Raw genomic sequence first — 16754 nt, forward strand, 5'->3', positions numbered from 1 at the left:
AGCTGGGAAGGGGCCTCCGAACAGGGGATGTCAGGGATGGGAGGGGGTTTAGATCGTCTTTTCCAACCACATTTTACAGCTAAAGACACTGAGGCCCAAAGAGGGCTTCCTGGACCTCACCTACCAATGAATCGGCAGCATTTCTAAAGTGCCGCCCACGCAGCAGCCACTCCTGCACCCCAAGGAGACAGCTGCAGAGCCTGTCCATCCTCCTCCCGCCACATGCCCAGCCTCGGGGCCTCTCAGTTCGGTTCGGTGAGTCTTGGTTTCCCTACGTGCCCAGGGAGCGTCTGGCACCAAAAGGCCCCTCAGGTCCCTCCCTGTGAAAAGATCTAGAGTTCTGAGGAGGCTTTCGTCAGCCTCGGGAGGGGCCACACACACCGCCTCTTCAAGCCTGTTTTTCCAGCTGAGACCCGGAGCCTTACTCACCTAGAATCCCTCTCCCTCCCCCCCAGCCAGAGGATCCTCTCCCCCCATTCTCTCCATCCTGGGCGGCTGAAACCAGCCGGGGCTGCCCTGCCTCTGCACAGCAGGCAATGCCCTTGTAAGGGCCTGGTGTGGAGGGCCCGGGAGCCTGACCAAGCTGCACAGATGGGCGCCCAGCCAAGCCCCAGGGCAGCTCCGTCCATCGCCAGGGAGCTGGCTTCCTTTCCTCAACTCCGAGATTCGGGCTTGTTTGCTTTTTGTTTGTTTTCAGGGTGTCCTGTCATTTCATCAATACGGGGAACTCACCCCATTACGGAACCTCCCTCCACTGACACAGACTGGCACCACAGAGAGAGTACAGGGGCCTGGAGTCAGGAAGACTCATGGTTGTGAGTTCAAATCCAGCCTCAGACACTTCCTAGCTGTGTGACCCTGAGCAAGTCACTTCACCCCGTTTGCCTCAGAAGGAAATGGCAAACCCCTCCAGTATCTCTGCCAAGAAAACCCCCAATGGGGTCACAGAGTCAGACATGACTGAACAGCCACAGCTGCAAATATTGTCTAAGACTATAAATTCCTGGGAGCGGTGAGACATTAACTCATCCACCCAGGGTCCCACAGCCAATGCGGATCGGGGTGGGACTGGAACCCAGCCCCTTCTGATGCCCAAACTGCATACCTGAACCTTAAAAGCCAGCACGGGATAGGGGAACTCGGATGCAGGAGGTCCTAGCTCTCCTCCCTGCTCTGAAATTGAGCCAGTCCACAAACACGTAGGTGCCTACTCCCCATCAGCTACCCGCTCCAGGCGCTGTCCAGCAATGACCCGCACACCCAGAGGCCGTGACCCAGAGCAAGCTCCCCGTGCTGGAGTGCCTGGGTCTCCCCGTCCACTCTCATCCGCCCCCTCTCCAGACCTCTAGAGCATCTCTCCCCAAAAAGCGCACCCTACCATTTCTCCAAGACAACATTGGCCTCACAGCTTTCTCCTCACCCACAGGGACAGGACGGAGCCTTCAATGCCCTCCCAAGCCTCACTCAACCAACGTTCTCCCAAAGCCAGCCCTCCAGAACAGTCCCTTTGTGCAGGGGTGAGGATGCCAGGGCTGGGCAGGAAGGGAGGAGAGGTCCAAACACCTGGGTTCCGTGCCCTCTGAGCTCACAGACTGTGGCTGAGCACCTTTAACCAGATGCTGTGAAACCAGCTGATTTCTTCACACACACACACACACACACACACACACACACACACACACACACACGGAAGGAAGGCAAGACAGAATCACAGAATCCTACAGCTACCATCAATATGGGCACATCTGACCACAACCTGGCCTAGATCCCCAGGGATCTCCCAGCTCAGATGCTTCCTGGGATGTCAACAAGAGGAGGCCAGAGGGGAGAAAACCCTGGGTTTGAATCCTAACACCATTGGTGTCCAGGTCAGGAGCTCAGTGCATACAAGCAGCAGTCTGCGCTTTGCAACGTCCATTCCAGGATATAGACAGCGAGCTGGAAAGGACCTCAGAGGCCAACCCTCTCATTTTACAGATGGAGAAACCGAGGCCCAGATAAAATGATGCACCTCCCCTCACGGAATTCTGGGTTTTTATCCTCATTCACAGATCCTTGAACTTGCCCAAAAGAACAAGGCCGGCCGGTCCAACTCTGCCACCGAATCTCAGAGACAATCCAGGCCATAGAGACAGAACAAGAAGCCCAGGAAGGGAAGTGACTTGCCCAAGGTCACCCAGTAAGCTAACAGCAGCGCCCTGGGTTCCTGAGCCCCACATCAGAGCTCTTTACGCCAGACTGACTGGCTCTGAGAGCCTGGTCCCTCAGTACTTGGTGGAAAGAACCAAGGTCTGGTTCTGGGCACCGGGGTTCTGGTCTCAGCTTGCCCCCTAACTGGCTGTGTGACTGGACTCAGGGGCCCCCCCAGGCCATCTAACCCAACCCCTGAACTCATACAGGTAAGGAAACAGAAAATCACACTGACCCAGGCAACAGAGCTGACAAGGCCTTCCGGGACCATGGAGCCCAACTCCCTCAGAGAGCTCCTGGGTTCAAAGCCACCTCTGACACTCAGGGGACCCTGGCAACCCATTCAGGCTCATCAGACCTCAGTGTCCTCCCCTGTAAAACCCTGGGATTGGGCCGGTGGCCTCTGAGCACCCTCCAGCCAATGAATCCAAATCCTAAAACTCTCTTCTTACATCAGAGGGGCCAAACACACTGCCCAACACTCCAGAGTGCAGCCAGGCCAGATTAAAATCTAACTGGGAAATATTTAACAAAATAAAAATGCAATGAAACAGATAGCACTAGATTTAAAAGCTAAGTCAACCTGCGGCCCTCAGGGATTCTCACAGAGTTGGACCCCAGCAGCCCACGCCGCCAGCCCCAGGTTTCCCAACTGTAAATACAGGCTTTGGACCAGCTCTCCGAAGCCCCCTTCGAGCTCGGACTGTTTGTGCATCTGGGAGCGTATCCCATCTGGTGACCTACCTAGGCAGAGTGAGCACGGGCCTGGCATGGTGACCTCCGGAACCAGCCTGGAGGTGACGGCCAGGAGAATTGTGAGCAACCCGTACTGGGAATCAGCATGTGTGCTCAGGTATCTCTCACACACACACACACACACACACACACACACTCATACACAAACTCACAAACTCATACTTGCACACACACATACTACACACGCTACACTCACACTATACACTCACACTATACACTCACACAGACCCACTCACACACTACACTCAAACCATACGCACACACTCACACAAACTCAAACACATACTACACACACACTCTCACACACTACACACACTCACAGTACACACATTCTCACACACTACACTCACACACATTACACACTATCACTACACACACATGCACACTCATACACTTCACTCACACTCATAAACTCATACTCATTCACTACTCACTCATACACTACACACATCCTCACACATTACACACACTCACTCACATACACATTAAACTCATACAAACACACTCACTCCACACTCAAACTCACACACACACACATTCTCACAAACCACACACTCATTCCACTCACACACTTTACATATTCTCACAATCACACACACTCATACACACCCCACACTCACATTCTCACACACTACACACACTCACACATGCACACTCATATACACTACTCACACTCGTACTCATTCACTACACTCATACACACCCCACACTCACATTCTCACACCCTACACACACTCCACTCACTCACACACACTACCCACTCATTCACATACACATCACACTCATACACTCACACACTCCACACTCACTTATACACACAGTCTCACACACCATACACACTCATTCCACTCACACATTACACATTCTCACAATCACACACACACTCATACACACCCCACACTCACATTCTCACACCCTACACACACTCTACTCACACACTACCCACTCACTCACATACACATCACACTCATACACTCACACACTCCACACTCACTCACTTATACAGTCTCACACACCATACACACTCATTCCACTCACACATATTACACATTCTCACAATCACACACACTCATACACACCCCACACTCACATTCTCACACCCTACACACACTCTACTCACTCACACACACTACCCACTCACTCACATACACATTACACTCATACACTCCACACTCACTCACTTATACAGTCTCACACACCATGCACACTCATTCTACTCACACATATTACACATTTTCACAATCACACACACTCACACACTACACTCTCACACACCCCACGCTCACATTCTCACACACTACGCTCATGTACTATACACACACATGCACACTCACACACACACTCTACTCACACTCGTACTCATTCACTACACTCACTCATACACACTCACACACTCACTACAGTCACATACACACACTGCTCATTCTCACACTCATACACATACTACACACACAAGCCTCCCACCGCACACACTCCCCACACTCCCAGGGGCAGGAGGAGGGGTCCCATTTCCCAGACGGGACATCTGGGAGCGCCGCCCACTGCCCAGTCCCCCCCCCCCCCCGCCCCGCCCCCCCCCCGCTCACAGCAGCTCCGGCCGGTGCCGGTGCAGCAGCGCGCAGAAGGCCAGGCCGTCCCGGAAGGAGCCGCTCAGGTCCCGGATCTCCACGCCGGGGTAGCCGCGGCACTGGCGGCGGCACCAGGCCAGCAGCGCGGCCCGGGGCCCGGCCATGGCGCGCCGCCTCGTCCGCCGCCCGCTGCCCTGCCCGGGCTGCACCCGCCGGAGCCCGGCTCCGGCCGCTCGGGGCTGCGCCGCTGGGCTCCCGCTCCGGCTCCTCCTCCTCCTCCTCCTCCTCCTCCCCTTCCTCCTGCCCCTCCCCCCGGCCCTGCTCAGACCTGTCCGGTCCGCCCCGCCCCGCCCCGCCCCGCCCCGCCCGGCCCGGCCCACCCGGCGCTTACTCACGCCCAGCCCGGCTCTGCTCCCCAGGCGGGGCGGGGCCGGGACCCCCACCCCGAGCCCTCCCCCACCCTCCACTCCCTCCTTGCAGCCCCGTGGACGCCCGAGGGATTCCCCCCGAAACCCCCGACGCTCACGTGCCCAAGGGACTCCCCCGGGACCACAGAGATGGACGTCTAGGGGCTCCCCCCCGCAGAGAGACGCCCCGGCCCCGGCCCTTCCCCCACCCGTGGCGCCCCCCTCCCCGCCCTATGACCTGATAAACCAGAAGGACCACCTTCCCCGTAGAGGCAGCAGGAGCTCCCCCCCCCAGTACCTTTAGACCCTACTAGGTATTCCCCCACCCAAAACCAGCACAGAACTCCGCCCCCACCCTATGCATTAGTGTTATGTCCAGCCCTCCTCTCCTCCCCCACCGCGATCGATGCCTAGACCAGGAGCCGGGGTCAGCTCCTGGAGCTATTCCCTGGCTTCATGAACATCCCCCTCCCAGACCCCCGCCCAGCCCCGTCACATACCTGACCCTAGAGAATGACCCCCTAGGAGCCAGACTTAGGGCGCACCCAAAACTAGGGGATTCCGTAACAAGGAGATCGGTCGGTAAATCCGGAGTTCAAAGACCAGCTCCACTGTTGATAACTTGTGCAGCCTCTCCAGGCCTCAGTTTCCTTATCTGCAAAATAAAAGGGTTGGCCTCTGAGATCTCCTCCAGCTCTAGTTGTGTGGGCCTATGACCCTTACCTGTGTGACCTTGAGCAAGTCTCTTTCTGTCTTTGAGCCTCACAGTTCCCCCACCTGTAAAATAAGGAGATTGGACTAGATTCCTCCCAGCTGTAAAAACTATGATCCTCTAGTAACTGCTCAATACTATTCCACTTACCATTTACCAAGTGCGTACTATGTGCAAAGCCTTGGACCTGCCAGAGTGAAAACCAGGGACAGTCTTTGCCCTGAGGGAGCTCACAGCCTAATTGTGGGAAGCAATAACATACACTTGAATTAGTATAAATACAGAATGGCCTAAAAGTCTTAGTGTGGTTTAAACTCATTTTAAAAAAAAGCACTAAATCTGCACTCAAACTTTTGGGACACCCTAGATAAGACCTGGTGTGTTGGAGACAGCGGGATAGAGACAAAATGCTTTTTTGGTTGGGCAGCCCTCAAACTTTCAGCTGGATTAAGGCTTTCTAGAGAAGATGACCTCTGAGCTGGACCTTTTGGGAAGAAGTCACCAGGCCAAGCTGCGGAAGGAGTGCTTCTGAGGCTGGAGAGGGATAAACTGTGCATGCATGCAAGGGATAGGATGAGAGCTGTGGTAATGCTCCTGGAGTGGGCAGAGGGAATATTGTGGAATAAAGCTGGAAAGCTGGAAAAGTGGATCTGCAGCCAGGCTAAGGTTTTTGTGTTTTGTAATACACTAACCCATCTCTGTAACTTTCTGAACCAAAGTTCCCCTCCTTGACCACCACCCTGATTGGTGGATTGCCTCCCTCTATTAGAATGTAAACTCATGAGGGCCCAGACTGTCTTTGCTTCTATATTTATACCCCCAGGCCTTAGCACAGTGCTTGGCTCACAGTTAGAACTTAACAAATGCTTTTTCTTTCCTTCCTTCTTTATCCTGGAGGCAAAAGCGAACCAATAACATTTCAGGAGCTGGAGAGTGACCTGGTCAGATTCGTCTGGGGCCGAGCGCACCTCCTTTATGACTAGTACATGGTTCTTGAGAATCCCTGAGATTAAAAACTCTATCCCCTTGCAGCTAGCCCAGCACTCACCTCTGCACAATTAGCAAGGCTGGGCATTGGACCGCAGTCATACACGGCGTCATCAGGGCCCTTGGAAAAGTCTTCCCACCTAATCATTCTTGTTTTAGCTATCTCCCAGGTCCATGATAAGCCTCAGACAAGATAATGGACCAAACTCAGTTTTTGGAAACTGTAAAGCACCGAACCTCTGCTGATAACAATGGCGCAGCCATGAGAAATTGTAAAGTGCAGTACCACCACTAACAACAACCGCCATTTATAGCGAGTCCATGGTGCTTGAGTGAGGGAAGAGAGTTACCCATTGTGATGAGATCAGAAATCTAAAACTGAAGGAACCAGTGTCCATCTGGTCCCGTGCAGACCTTTGACTGAATCCAGACTTCACTGAACAAATCCCCTTCGTAAAAGGGGACTCAGACTTGAACTCAGTCAAAAGGCCACGCCCAAGGACCGCCTGGAGGCCACAGGTTCCCCACCCCTGATTCTAGTCCTAGGTCACTCAGGTAATGTCAGGAATGGGGTTAGCAGAGATGGAGCAGCTTGGTGACTCAGTGGATACAGTACCAGGCCTGGAGTCAGGGAGACCCATCTTTGTGAGTTCAAATCTGGCCTCAGACATTAGCTGTGTGACCCTGGGCAAGTCACTTAACCCTGTTTGCCTCTGTTTCCTCATCTATAAAAAGAGGCAGGGGAAAGAAATGTCAAACCACTCGAGTGGCTTTGCCAAGAAAACCCCAAATGGGGTCATGAAGAGTCAGACACGACTGAAAACAACTGAACAACAACATGGGATTAGCACTCAGACCTTCTGATTCCTAAATGAGGTGTTCTTTCCACTCCACTAACCTCACCTATTATATTATCACTCCAGTGATGTGATTCAGATGTGTCTGCACAGCTGTGCTCCCAGCCCCTGGGTAGGCTGCCCTTTTAAGCAGGTAGCTGAGTCAGGCAGAAGCTGACAAAGTGAGCTCTGCGCATGGATTTGCTGGAGATGTTCCCCTAGTAATTATCCCATTTACGAGGTCTTTAAACCCAACATGATGTCACTACCCAAAGGGCAATAGACTCCTTGAATCCATTCAGCCAACATTCATTAAGCATCTGCTCTGGGCCCAGTGCTTTGCCAGATACCGAAGATACAGAGGAGAAATGACCCGGTCCCCAATGTCCAGGACTTTACAGCCAAGCAGAGAGGCCCCCCTCAAACCAGGGAGAGGGCCAAGACAGGCTACAGTCGTTGCCACGTTACCCACAAATGAACTGAAGAGAACACAGATTCAGAGATGGATGGCAGTGCCAGAGATCTTTCCACTGTACCACAGATAATGCCTGTGGAGTTTACAAAGTGCTTTACATATGCGGTACAGTAGAAATAGTGCGTCTTTGGAGTCAGAGGACTTAGGCCACTCTCTACTTTTGTGACCTTTAGCACTTCACATCTCTGGGTCTCAGTATCCTCACCTATAAGATAAGGGTGTTGTACTGGATGACCTCTGAGTCCCTTCCAGCTCCAGGAGCTTCTCTGGGCCTCAGTTTCCCCATCTAGAAGGTTTCTGAGGTCCAGTTCTGTTCTCTCTCCTTAGGATGCCTGTGAGATTGCAGGCTCATACTCACACGCCCCTCCAAAGGTCCGGGAACCATCGACCTCCTTCAGGTCTGGATCTGGCATTGCCTGAGTGGCAAATCTTAATATCCCTTGTGACCTAGCTGTGTGGCCTTGGGCAAGCTTCTTGTTTCTCTGGCCTTCAATTTCTTTACCTGTAAAAGAACAGGAGAAGTTTGGACAAGGTGACACAGCTCAACTTTCATTTTACAGACAAGGAAACTGAGTCCCAGGGAGGCTCATAGGATCATAATTCAGAGCCAGAAGGTCCAACTTTCTCATGTGTCAGAAGCAGAATTGGAATCCAGGTCTCCCGACCTGGGAGGCAGGGTTCTTTCCATGGCACAATTGAACTGAACTAAATTGGAGAAGGGAGTAGTTACTTGGAGCTGCTGTTGATGGGACAGTACCGGGCCTTTGACCTGCCCATTTATCCTGACTGGGTGCTCATAGCACCACTCGATCTCTCTCAGGAGGAGGCACACAGACAGACAGACAGACACACCCACACACCCACACACACACACACACACACACCAGGCGGTAGGTTCCAGGCCACTGAAGAAAACAAGCCTCCTTACCTATTTGGTTAGCAATTCATTAACAACCCTCTGGTACTTTGCCCTGTCCTGGCCCTAAGGGCAAAGCAGATACTTATCGGGGAAATCGCTTTGCCAAAGTCACACCAGAAAATGGAGTGCAACATGACCTGAGCGCTCAGTGTCCCATGGAGCACTTGAGGTTCCCAGAGGCAATTCCGTTTTCTCCTCGGGATACCTGTGAGATACAGAATTCTTCTCCTTCCCACAGCTCTCCAGAGCAGGGAGTCATTGACCTCCCAGATGATGCCAAGTAACAGCTCTGAGCAGGAGCGGCAAGAATAAATGATGTAGGGGCAGCCGGGTGGTGCAGTGGGTAGAGCTCTCGCCTTGAAGTCGGGAGGACCTGAGTTCAAATCCAGCCTCAGATACTTGACACTTCCTAGCTGTGTGACCCTGGGCAAGTCACTTAACCCCGATTGCCTCACCAAAAAGCAAAAAAAAAAAAAAAAATTATGTATTCACATTTATGGATGACTTTCTACATTCAGCATCCAATCTGAGCCTGACAATAACCACCTTTCCCGGCTAGTTCTTCTGCGACGCCAGAGATTCTCCAGCACCCATGACCATCGTCATCGTCACCATCAATATTAACAAACATTTAGTGAGCACTCTCTCTATGCCAGCCACTGCTCTAAGGGATGGATCAGGGTTTTGCTCTAAATTCTGCACCACAAAGCACCGATCCCCGAAAGGGAGGATGGGGCAGTGGATAGAAAGCTGATTTCCAAGTCAGGAAGATGCTAGGTTCAAGTCCTGACATCCTGGCTGTGGAGCTCTGGGTACCTGAGTGCGCTCAGGAACCTCTCTGAGATTATAAATAGCAGAGCAAATTCCTCCCTGGGAGTTCCCTACCCCAGTGCAATCATAGGTCCAATTCATGAGAATTATGCCCAAATGAGGAAACTGAGGCATCGAACTGTCCAAAGGGATATGCCCTCCTTGGAGTACTGAATTCTGAATGGGTCAATACCTAATGGGAGAGTAAAGCCCTCTGGAGCCCAGGGCACAAAGACTATTAAAACTATCTGTATGGGGTCATACCCCAAGCCTCTTTTGTTTAAAAACAAAATGCCATTTTAATGGAACACAGGCTTGTCATTGAATTATGGTTTTTCATTTTAATTAATATTGCAGGGTTGGCACGTAAAAATAAGACGTTACTCCTTTCTTTTTAGGATATGGTAAGGATTTGTAAAACTAGAAAAGAAAAACTAAATCCAGAAAATACAAACATCACATCCTCTGTGGATGTGATTCTACAAAATGAATGGTTAAAGAAAAATAATTTGAGAGAAGAAAAGTGATTCATGTAAGCTATTTCATTACGGGTAGAGCCGGGATTAGAAGCCAGAACCTGGTCCAGGTCTCTCTCTGCCCTTGCCTCTCATTCACTATTCCACCTTCCACACTGACAGTTGTGATGGAGCATCTGGCTTAGGCTCCGGAAGATCTCGGTTTGATGGGCAGAACCCGTTTAGTACCCTGGACCTCAATCTCCTCATCTGGAAAATGGAGAAGTAAGACACTTGTACTATCTGCTTCAGAGGGTTATGGGGAATAAAGTTCATAGGATCCTTGATCTGGGGCTGGAGGGGACCTCAGACCTTGCCCACCTCCTTCATTTTAGAGATGAGGAAACTGAGGCTCAGAGATTAAGTGTGATGGAGTGATAGAGGCAGCATTTGAAAAACCGGGTCCTCGGACTCCCAATCCGTCCACATTCCACTGTACCATGTCACCTCGCTCATTGAATTTCTCAGGTGTTTTTAAGAAGGCAGCCTGGCTTAGTAGCTATGTTGGCCATGTAGCCTGGAAAACCTGGGTTTGAATCTAACCCTTGACACAAACTGTGTGACCTTGGGCAGGCTCGGGCCTCGCTTCTTCACCTACAGTAGGACCTCTCTCATTGTGTTGTCATAAGGCTTCAGAAGAGATCACGTAAGAAATGTCCCTTAGGGGCAGCTGGGTGGCACAGTGGATAGAGCACCAGCCCTGGAGTCTGGAGGACCTGAGTTCAAATCCAGTCTCAGACACATAATGCTTACTAACTGTGTGACCCTAGGCGAGTCACTTAACCCCATTGCCTAGTCGAAATAAAGAGAAAGGAAGAAAGAAAGAAAGAAAGAAAGAAAGAAAGAAAGAAAGAAAGAGAGAGAGAAAGGAAGAAAGAAAGAAAGAAAGAAAGAAAGAAAGAAAGAAAGAAAAAGAAAGAAAGAAAAAGAAAGAAAGAAAGAAAGAAAGAAAGAAAGAAAGAAAGAAAGAAATGGCCTTTAAAAATGCCCTTCTGTGGACACACACACACCTTTCTCCCTTCTACTAAAGTAAAACTCTATCCCCTCCACTCCAGTCTCCTCTCTGACCTTGTCCCATCAGTCATCACCTTTGGGCTGGAAGGAAGTGAGTCATGGCAGACTCATCGCTCTTCTTTTTCTGGCTTGATGAGTAGACCAGCGGATCAGTGCATGCTGTCATTGTAATTTAGCCAGATTTCAGCAGAGCATTTGATGAGGTATCTAGTGATAAGCTTGAGATGAAGAGACGTGGATTAGAGGATGAGATAATCACATGGGTTTGGAGCTGTGTGCCTGACTGCCCGAAGATGGTCAGTCATTAATGGGTCAATGTCGATTTAGCGTGGAAGAAAGAGACCTAAGGAACCACACTTGGCTTCAAAGTTTTTAAAAAATCAATGATTTGAATGAAGGTATGGACGTTACATTTGTCACATTTGGAGACAGTCAGTACAAAGCTAGGAAGGGCAGCTAATGCTGGATGATAGACAGGGTCAGGAGCCAGAAGTATCTGGGCCAGGACTAAGAAAATGAAATTTGACAGGGAGAGACACAAAATTCTATCTTTGCCTTGAATGAATGAACAGATGGATGGGAAAAGCACTTATTAAGGATTTAGTGCCAGCCAGGCCATTAGCAATGGCTATACAAAGGCAAAAAGCAAAGCAGTCCCTGCCTTTGAGGAACTTCGGGCATTCCCTCTGGCTCTCCTCCATGCCTGGAACGCCCTCCCTTTTCGGCTCCAACTACTGACCTTCCCAGCTTCCTTTAAGTCCCAACTAAAATCCCCCCTTCTGCAGGAAGCCTTCCCCACCCCTCTTCATTCCAGAGCTTTCTCTCTGTTAATTATGTCCTATTTATCCTGTATATAGCTTGCTTTGTATAGATTTGTTTGCATGTTTTCTCCTCCATTAGATTGCAAGCTCTTTGAGGGCAGGAACTGACTTTTGCCTCTTTTTGTATCCTCTATGCTTAGCATTGTGCCTGGCACAAAGGAGGCACCCAACACATGTTGATTGGTCGATGAATTGACTGATAGCAGAAATAAATGAGATAACAAGTAAATGAGAGTTGTTCTGGTCTGGAACATCATAGGGATGTTGAGGGCAGCTTTGAAGCAAAACTTGACATGTCCTTTCCAGGAATAGTAGTGTTCATTTGATTAATGTTGAGGGGAGAAGGGATTATAGATGGCTCAAGATCATCTAGGTGGGTCTAGATCTGCTAGATGGGGTATACTTTCACCAAACAGGAGCTTGGGCCCATGGCTGGGATCTGGAATGTTGGGCTGGAGGTAGAGACTGGATCCAGTGGGTCATTTTTTAAAAATTTTATTTTTTATTTTTAAAATTTAATTTATTGAAATTGAAATTTAAAAATTTCAACTTTCTCTCCTTTCTACCTTCCCCTACTACCACTCCAACTGAGAAAAAAAAATAAAAAAAACACAAAACATTTGTAACAAATATGCGTAGTCAAGCACAACAAATTCCCGCGTTGGTCATGTCCAAAAAATATGTCTCGTGATGTACCCCAAGTCCAGGTTTTTTTTTAGGACGTAAGGAGTGTGTTTTATCATCCACCATCTGCAGTTGTTCGGTTTGCATTGATCAAAGTCCTTAAAAGGCTTTCAAGATTTTTAAAGCCCTATTCTGACACCCTAGGGAAAATTGCTTAAAACTTAGATTTTAGCTCAGGTCTAGGGTCTTTCCAAAAAAGGAAAGGGCAGGGTGGTAATTTGAAAGGTACTCGGTGTATAATATGCATCAGGTGTGGGATAGGTATTTATTTGCTCCGCACAGAAGAAATGCTGAACATTAAACACTCAGGAGAACGCTGGCAGAAAGACTTAAAAACAGGATTCAGTAGCTTAAGTTATGTTAACTGTTAGGTTGAGTTTTCCAGGAGCCTGATAGTTAAACCTCCTCTTGAACATAATTTTTCTGGACTGTGGAGTAGGTATTTTATAATACATTTCACCTTGGTTCTGCACTGTCCACCTATCTTTTATCAAGCTGGACCAAGGTTGGAGGTCATCTTTTTGTTGGTGCTCCTGTGCTCCAAGAGGACAACCAGTAGTTGTGGAAGATTCCTCCCTTCAGTCCTGACCCAAGGACCTAGGACCTAGGACCATCCAATTTCTTGAACTCAAAAGGTGTCTTCTGAGGCCAGGTGGGTACATCTCCGGGTCAGTATTCATTCACGGAAGATGAGGGAAAAACATACTCGGAAGGGGTAGCTCCAAACCCAGGTCCCACCACCCCTAGGTAGGAGTTTTATACCCGCCACGGACCTACAGCTGCTGTTTCTACTGGGGCAGGGTTGAAGGGTAGCCCATCTCCCCACCTACTGGTGGACATGGAGAGTCCAAGGAAGAAGAAAACCAGGGGCAGGATCCCTCCCTTTTTCAAGGTTTACAAAGTCATCTGCTCTTCCTGATCGATGGCCAATCAAGAAGCGTCATTATCCTGAAAGCACAGGAGTCATAGTCCTTCAACTTACTTCACCAACCCGTCCAGGCTTTCCCACAGTGATCTTGGAGGGTCTCCGCCCATTAAATGTTTGTTGAATTGCTGTTAGCTGTCTTAAAGGGAAGTGAAGACTTCCTGGAGGAGGTGGTACTTGACCTAAGCCTTGAAAGATGCCATTGCTTCCCGAATTGTCCTCCTGGTTTCATTAACTGATGCTCTCAGAAGGATTCCTACCAGCTGGGTCATTCCTCCAGCACACACTTAGGGTATATATTTTTTTAATTACAAACTTCACCACCAGCAACAAAAATTGTCACACGGACATACCAAACAAGGAGGAAAGTCTTAGGCCAAAGCTGTCACCAGTTAAAACGCTTCCACCCCCAGCAATGAACAAACCACAAAGAGTCCCTGTCCATTCCATCACCTTTGTTTTCGTTTCCCTGCCTTGCCTAGCTGGAGCCAGAGACAATGAAATCCTCCTTCTACCGATTTCCCTCTGCATCCTTTCATTTGGAGCGAGGAAACCTGGAGTTCAAATCCTACCCTGGAATTAACTATGTGATCCAGGACAAGTCACTTACCCTTTCTGAGTCTCAGTTTTCTCATCTGTGAGATGGGCAGTAACAACAGCGCCTATATCCCAGGGCTGTTGTGAGAACTGACACGAGACAACCTATTTTCATAAAACTTTGCAAACTAAAGTACCAGATAAATGCTCCATATTAGTTCATTTCCTTATATGTTTCATATTTAAAGATCTTTTTAATCGGACCGTAAAATGAATAAACCATAATTTGCTGCCGTTCTCCAGTTGTTGGATACAGAGCTTGTTTCTGGTTGAGTTTTTTTGTTTTTTTGTTTGTTTGTTTGTTTGGCTGGTTTGGAGTTTTATTTTCTCCTACAATAATAGGGCAGCTTTAAATATTTTTGCAGAGAGAGGTCCTTTTTCACCTTTTCATGATGTTTTTGGGACAGACTTCTAGCAATGGAATCTGTAAGCTCTTTTTCTTTCTTTCTTTCTTTCTTTCTTTCTTTCTTTCTTTCTTTCTTTCTTTCTTTCTTTCCTTCTTTCCTTCTTTCTTTCTTTCTCTCTCTCTCTCTCTCTCTCTCTCTCTCTTCTTTTCCTGTTGGGTCACATCCTATTCTTTGTAACCTTTCATCAGCCTCGTTCATAATGTTTGGAAAATCAGTTGGTGTTCTCCGCTGGTGTTAACTTTGGCTATCCCAACTCTGCTAGGCAAGGAGCTCCAGTGGCCGCTGCCAGGGTCAGTTTCCTAAGGGAGAGACAGAGGAAAAGAATACCTAGTCCCTGCCCTCTGGGTGTTTACCATCTAGCATGGATGAGGGAAACTGAGGCTCTGAGAGACCTGCCCAAGGTCACACAGGCTAGGGGGAATGGGGAAGGCAGGAGCATGATTAAAAGGGATTTATGGTGAGGGGAAACTCCGTCTACCTTGAAAATGTCTGACTATAGGGGGAGTGGATGGAAGCCTCACCTGGGGGGAAATGAGAGAGCTGTCAGACCCCAGGATCAAGAACTTAGTATGTTCGAGAAAGGGAGGGCACTGACACCTGATCTTCACGTACATGTTAGAGCTGAGGTGGGAAACATGTGGCCCTCTAGGTCCTCAAGTGCGGACCTTTGACTGAATCTAAACTTCCCAGAACAAAACCCTTAAGGATTCCCCACCCCTGCATTAGAGTTTACCAGACCCTTTTACATATCATCTGCTTTCACACAGCTAGTAAGTGCCTGAGGCAGGACTCCAGACAGGTTCAATTCTCTAACCACTATGCAAACTGCCACTCAGAAGCCATGTGCCTGCGTGACTATGTATTAGAGCTGTCTGGAGGGTGGGGACTATTTGTATCCTCCATACTTTGCACGCAGTAAGTATTTAATTTTTTTAAAGGTTTTTTCTTTTTTCTTTTTCTCTCCTTCCTTTCTTTCTTTCAGTCTGTCTTTCTCCCTCCATTCCTCCCTCCCTCCCTCTCCCACCCTTTTTTCTTTCTCTTTCCTTCTTCTTTCTTCTTTTCTCTCATTCTCTTTCTTTCTTGCCTTTCTTTGTATCTCTCTCTGTTCTTTCTTTTCTTTTTCTATCTTTCCTTTTCTCTCTCTGCTCTCTTTTTCTCTTTCTTTCTGTTCTCTTTCCTTCTCTGTCTTTCTTTTTCTCTTTCTTTCTCTTCTTCTCTCTCTCTCTCTTTCTTTCTTCCTTTCTCCTGGCATCCTCTAGTGGGGTGTAAGTTCCACGAGGGCAGAGCCACATCTCATCTAAACTATGGAATGAATTGTTTGATGAATATAGGGTTAACACTATCTCATAACAACGCCCTGGGCCGGGCTGGCCCGGTGAGGCAGGAGAGAATTTCAGTTAGATACAGTAGAAAGAGTGCTCACTCTGAAGTCAGAGAGTCTGGGTTCAAAACCTGCCACTTGGGAAAGCCCCTCCACCTGCCTGGGTTTCAATTTCCTTGGACTAGACCCTCGAAGGGCCTTTCCTTCTCTAGAGCCAGGATCCCATTCTCTCTGGATGGCTTGGGTAAGACACTTGACCATACTGGGCTTCAGTTTCCTCATCTATAAGGTGAGGGGGTTGGATTGGATGACCGCTGGGGTCCTGTCCAGCTAGCTTCACAAGGGCACGTCTTCCTGGGGCCGTGAAGCAGTGACTCCCCCAGTCTGTTGGCCTCAGTAGCCTCTTCCCAGAGCAGCTGGCCAGTGGAGCCGAGGTGCCCCAGACAATGGGAGCATTGTGGAGTCTTGGGAGCTTGGGGAAGGAGGGGATCAAAGCCTGGAGTTACAGCAGGAGGTGTCCTGGGAGCCCAGGAGGGCAGGGATAAAAAACAGGCAGCTTCCTGCCAGCCCAGCAGGGCTCTGGAAGGACAGCAAGTCCTGACTGTGCAAGGAATAAGGAATAAGGTCAACCTTGAACCCAGGGGGGGGGGGGGGGGCTGAGATTTATCAGAGTATGGGGTAGCCCTCATATGAACAGTCCTCACTGTGGTGAGTTATGGAGTCATAGAATGTCAGGGCTGGGAGGGGCCCTAGAACAGGGAATGTCAGAGCTGGGAGGGGCCTCAGAACAGGGAATGTCAGAGCTGGGAG

The 16754-nt window shown here is 49.3% G+C and overlaps 1 protein-coding gene across 3 annotated transcripts in view; it reads right to left on the reverse strand.

The window, feature by feature from the left end:
- The window catches only part of MICALL1 (MICAL like 1), a 32328-nt gene extending 24145 nt beyond the window's left edge, over positions 1-8183 (reverse strand). Inside the window, exons 1-3 of one of the 3 annotated variants that reach the window (XM_027871762.1) lie at positions 8137-8183; positions 5784-5870; positions 5422-5698 (exon numbers count right to left, since the gene is read on the reverse strand). Coding sequence is in view for 1 of the 3 variants with exons in the window: in XM_027871752.1 (XP_027727553.1) it covers positions 4533-4678 (146 nt within the window). In the remaining 2 variants the exon portion in view is untranslated. Of the gene's footprint in view, positions 1-2934; positions 3093-4532; positions 4679-5421; positions 5699-5783; positions 5871-8136 lie in introns of those variants that run through there. The other 2 variants (XM_027871752.1, XM_027871770.1) reach the window with 2 other exon arrangements.
- Between the last annotated feature and the right edge of the window lie 8571 nt (positions 8184-16754).

The sequence above is a fragment of the Vombatus ursinus genome, unplaced genomic scaffold (assembly GCF_900497805.2).
Source record: "Vombatus ursinus unplaced genomic scaffold, bare-nosed wombat genome assembly UNPS02003292.1, whole genome shotgun sequence".
NCBI lineage: Eukaryota > Metazoa > Chordata > Mammalia > Diprotodontia > Vombatidae > Vombatus > Vombatus ursinus.